Below are 3,746 nucleotides of genomic sequence, written 5' to 3' on the forward strand. Positions count from 1 at the left end.
GCAGCCCCGGGGCCCGGGGACTCGCGGTGCCGATGGGGCTCGGCAGGCTCGCTCGGTGCGTTATCCGCCGGCACGGCGGCGTGGTGGCTCCGTGGAGCTGCTCACCGCCCGTTACCGGCGGGAGAAACGAAAGGAAACGAAAGAAAACGAAAGAAAACACCGAAAGGCGCGGGGTAGCCCTCTCCGCCCGAGCCCCGCACCGCCGCAGCCCCGGGCTGCCCGCCCGACCCGGCCCGGCCCGGAACGGTTGGGCCTGGCGGTCGCCGGGCTGCGGGGCCCGATCCGGCGGCGGCAGAGCGCGCTGCGCTCCGGCCGCGGCGAGCCGGGGCGGGCGGCAGATTGGCCGGTCGCGGGGGGATCGGCGGGGACACCGGCGGGGGACACCGGGGGTGCCAGGGGATGCGGAGCGGGTAGGCTACGTGTACGTCGCACGGCTACGGTCCGCCCGGGACGGCGGGGCCGCCGTCGGCTCCGGGAGGAGCGCGGGGCGGCGACGGCGAACCTCCCCTCCGCGCCGCGTCCTGGGCGGCGGGAGGCACTTGCGGGGCCGGGCGGCCGGCGCTGCTGGCGGGGCGGGGAGGCCGGGCCGGCGGGGCCGCACGTGTTCGCCCCTCCGGGACCGGGCCGCGCCGTCTGCGGGCAGGGGCCAGCGGGGCGCGCCGGGGCGGGGGTCCCTACCTACCTACACGTGCTTAGCACTGGGAGGCGCGGCGGCGGCGGCCGCGGCGCTCTGCGGGGACCCCGGCCCCGGCGCACCGTTCCCGCGCCCGCCGGGTGGGTGCCGGGCCGGCGGGGCGCTCAGCGGGGAAGCGGCCTCCCCGAGCCCAGCCTTAATACATTGCTATTTCTGGCCGGGCGGCCGGAGCCGGGCAGGGGGCCGGCTCTGCCTCCCCCTCCCTCCAATGGCGAGGCCGCCCCCGGCCCCTCCTTGCCGTGACGTGCCGGCCCGGGGCAGAGGAGGCTCCCGAGCCCTTGGCTGTCCCTGCAGAAGCTGTAACAAAACGCAGACCCCCAGCGCCGGGCTAATGGAGGCAACTTAGACAGGAGCAGGCGCGGCCCCTCGTCTCTCGGCGCTGCCTGCTCCCCCCGCACCGGGCGCGGCGCTCCCCGCCGAGCCGCCGCCCGAGCGCCGCCGGGCCCGCGGGACTGCCTGGCCGCTCCCGCTGCCCCGATGATGTTACCGAGCCCCGTCACCTCCACTCCATTCTCTGTCAAAGACATCCTCAACCTGGAGCAGCAGCAGGACCCGCACTATGGGGCCCAGCTCCCGCACCACCTGGAGCACCACTTCCACCCCGCCGCCTGCCTGCTGGCGGCCGCCGACGGCGCCCGCTTCTCCGACGGCGAGGAGGAAGAGGAGGAGGAGAAGCTGTCCTACCTGAGCTCCATGGCAGCGTCCGGCAGCCAGGCGGACGCGCGGATCTCCGCCGACAACTACGTGCACGCCGTGCTGCGCGCCTCCTGTGAGGCCCCCGGCCCGGGAGAGGAGCTGGACCCCGCGGCCCGCGACCCAAGTGAGTATCGGCCCCGCCGCGCTCCCCCGTCCCGCCCCGCCGGGACGGGCCCGCTCTCGCTCCCCGCCGCGCGTTCCCAGCCCGCTGGGCATCGCCCCGCGAAGCCCCAGTCCCGGTGCTGCAACCCGGTCCCCGCCGCCGCCGCGTCCCCCTGGGCATGTCCAGCCGGGACTGGCACGTCGTGCGGCTGCCACCGCCCTCCTCCGCGCCCCGCTCGCCGCCTCCCCGGGAAGCGCCTCCGCAGGGCCCCGATCCGGAGCTGCCGGATCAGGCCCGCGCTCCGTAATTTCGGTAGCGGAGAGAGAGGAACGGGGCGGGTTAGGCCCAACCGGCGCCCGCTGCGGCGGGGCCCTCCGGGAGCGAGGCGGCGGAGCAGGTGCCCGGCGCCGTGCGCGACGCGGCCCCGGGGCTCGGCCCCGCGGTGCCGCGGCCGCAACGCCGCAGCCGGCCCGGAGGCGCGGGGACGCGCCCGGCCCCGCCGCCCGAACCGGCCCCTCGCAAACGCAGGCGGTGCCGGAGGCGGCCGGTCCCGGCGCTGCCTCCCCGCCCGCACCGCGGTTCCCCGACGGGCGCGTAGCGGCGCGGGGCTCTCACCCGCCGGCGGGGCCCGTCGGGAGCAGCGAGCGCCAGGCGTCGGCGAGGCGCAGCCCTGACCTGTGCTCCCCCGTGCAGAGAGCTGCGTCCTGAAGAAGCCACTGGATGCGGCGGAGAAGGCGGAGGAGGCGGAGAGGCCGAAGCAGCGGAGCCGGAGGAAGCCGCGCGTCCTCTTCTCCCAGGCGCAGGTCTTCGAGCTGGAGCGGCGGTTCAAGCAGCAGCGTTACCTGTCGGCGCCCGAGCGGGAGCACCTGGCCAGCAGCCTCAAGCTCACCTCCACGCAGGTGAAGATCTGGTTCCAGAACCGGCGCTACAAGTGCAAGCGGCAGCGGCAGGACAAGTCGCTGGAGTTGGGCGGCCCCGCGGCCCCGCCGCCGCCGCGCAGGGTGGCCGTGCCCGTGCTGGTTCGCGACGGGAAGCCGTGCCTCGGCGGGTCGCAGGGCTACAGCTCGGCGTACAACGGGCCCTACTCCTACAACGGCTTCCCCGCCTACGGCTACGGCAACGCCACCTCCTACAACCCCGGCTACGGCTGCACCTACCCGGCAGGCACCGGCGGCGCCTCCATGCAAGCCGCCTGCAGCCCGGCGGCGGCCGCCGGCCCCTTCGTGAACGTGGGCGGCCTGGGGGGCTTCGGCGGCGGCGGGCAGCCGCTGCACCAGGCGGCGGCAGGGCCCTCCTGCAGCCAGGGCGCACTGCAGGGCATCCGGGCCTGGTAGCCCGCACGCACTGAGGGCCGGGAGCGGACCGGCAGGACGGCCCGGCGGCTCCGGGGCCCGGTTCTCACCCGCACCGCAGCCCGGCTGCGCGCCGCGCAACGCGCGCCCTGGACCGGAGGAGCGGCGGCGGCGGAGGGACGGCGCGGCGGGACCCCGGCGCTCCCGCGGGCCGCGGTGCGGGGCCGGCGGCGGGCGGAGCGGAGCGGGGCGGCGGGACGGGGCCGCCCGAGCTCGCAGCGAAGCGCCGTCGCCCCGCGGAGCCGCCGCGGCGGCCGGGCGGGCCGGGGCCGATCGCGCCGCGCCAGCGGAGCAGCTTTGCTTGTAAAAAGCCGACGGCGGGGCCCGGGGGTGCCGCGGCCCCTCTATCTACTCTGTATCGGTTACTGCCAGCGCCAGCTCGCCGAGTCAGTCAATAAACCAGGTGCAATATCCGCCGCCCGCTCCTCCTTCGCCCAGCGGCCGGGGCCCGGCGGGGCCGGGGCCCGGTGCCCGGCGACGGGGCGGTCGCGGCGGCGTGCCCGCGGGGCAGGGCGGCCCGGCCGGCTTGTGAGCGTGCCAAGGGCGCTGAATGGGGCCGCGCAGCTCAGAGCCGGGCCCATTGTGGCCGCCGGGCCGGCGCTGAAAGGAGCCGCCGAGGAAGGTAGCGGGAATAGGCGCTTATTGGATTCGGGAACAAAAGGTGTGGCAGGGAGGCGAGGGACAAAGGGGCCCCGGCGCCGAGATTGACGGGCCGCTTTGCCCCCCACTGAGGCCCAGGCCCGGCGCTTTATGCGCGGGGGCTGCAGAAACGTGCTGGGTTTTGTTCCCCTTTCTGGGAGCGCAGGGGGAGAGGAGGGGGGTCCGCGGGCCGCTGATTAGGGCCGGCCGGGCCGGGCAGCCTGAATGCCGGGGCATTATTGCTACATGTTCAGCCATTTCG

The 3,746-nt window shown here is 76.5% G+C and overlaps 1 protein-coding gene across 1 annotated transcript; it reads left to right on the forward strand.

Annotated features, from left to right (window-relative positions):
- Nucleotides 1–1,110: 1,110 nt before the first annotated feature.
- NKX2-3 (NK2 homeobox 3) lies at nucleotides 1,111–2,854 on the forward strand. Its single transcript, XM_082310639.1, has 2 exons — nucleotides 1,111–1,514; nucleotides 2,187–2,854. The coding sequence occupies exons 1-2, from the start codon at nucleotides 1,172–1,174 to the stop codon at nucleotides 2,825–2,827; spliced, it is 984 nt and encodes a 327-aa protein (XP_082166765.1). The 5' UTR covers nucleotides 1,111–1,171; the 3' UTR covers nucleotides 2,828–2,854.
- Nucleotides 2,855–3,746: the final 892 nt, after the last annotated feature.

Source organism: Platalea leucorodia (assembly GCF_965183815.1).
Source record: "Platalea leucorodia genome assembly, chromosome: 4".
Classification (NCBI taxonomy): domain Eukaryota; kingdom Metazoa; phylum Chordata; class Aves; order Pelecaniformes; family Threskiornithidae; genus Platalea; species Platalea leucorodia.

What these genes read in the sequence shown, in the direction of transcription:
- NKX2-3 (XM_082310639.1), top strand. Translation starts at nt 1,172, where the DNA reads ATGATGTTACCGAGCCCCGTCACCTCCACTCCATTCTCTGTCAAAGAC. An exon ending in CCCCGCGGCCCGCGACCCAA is followed by an intron (nt 1,515 to 2,186) that starts GTGAGTATCGGC and finishes TCCCCCGTGCAG; the next exon opens with AGAGCTGCGTCCTGAAGAAG.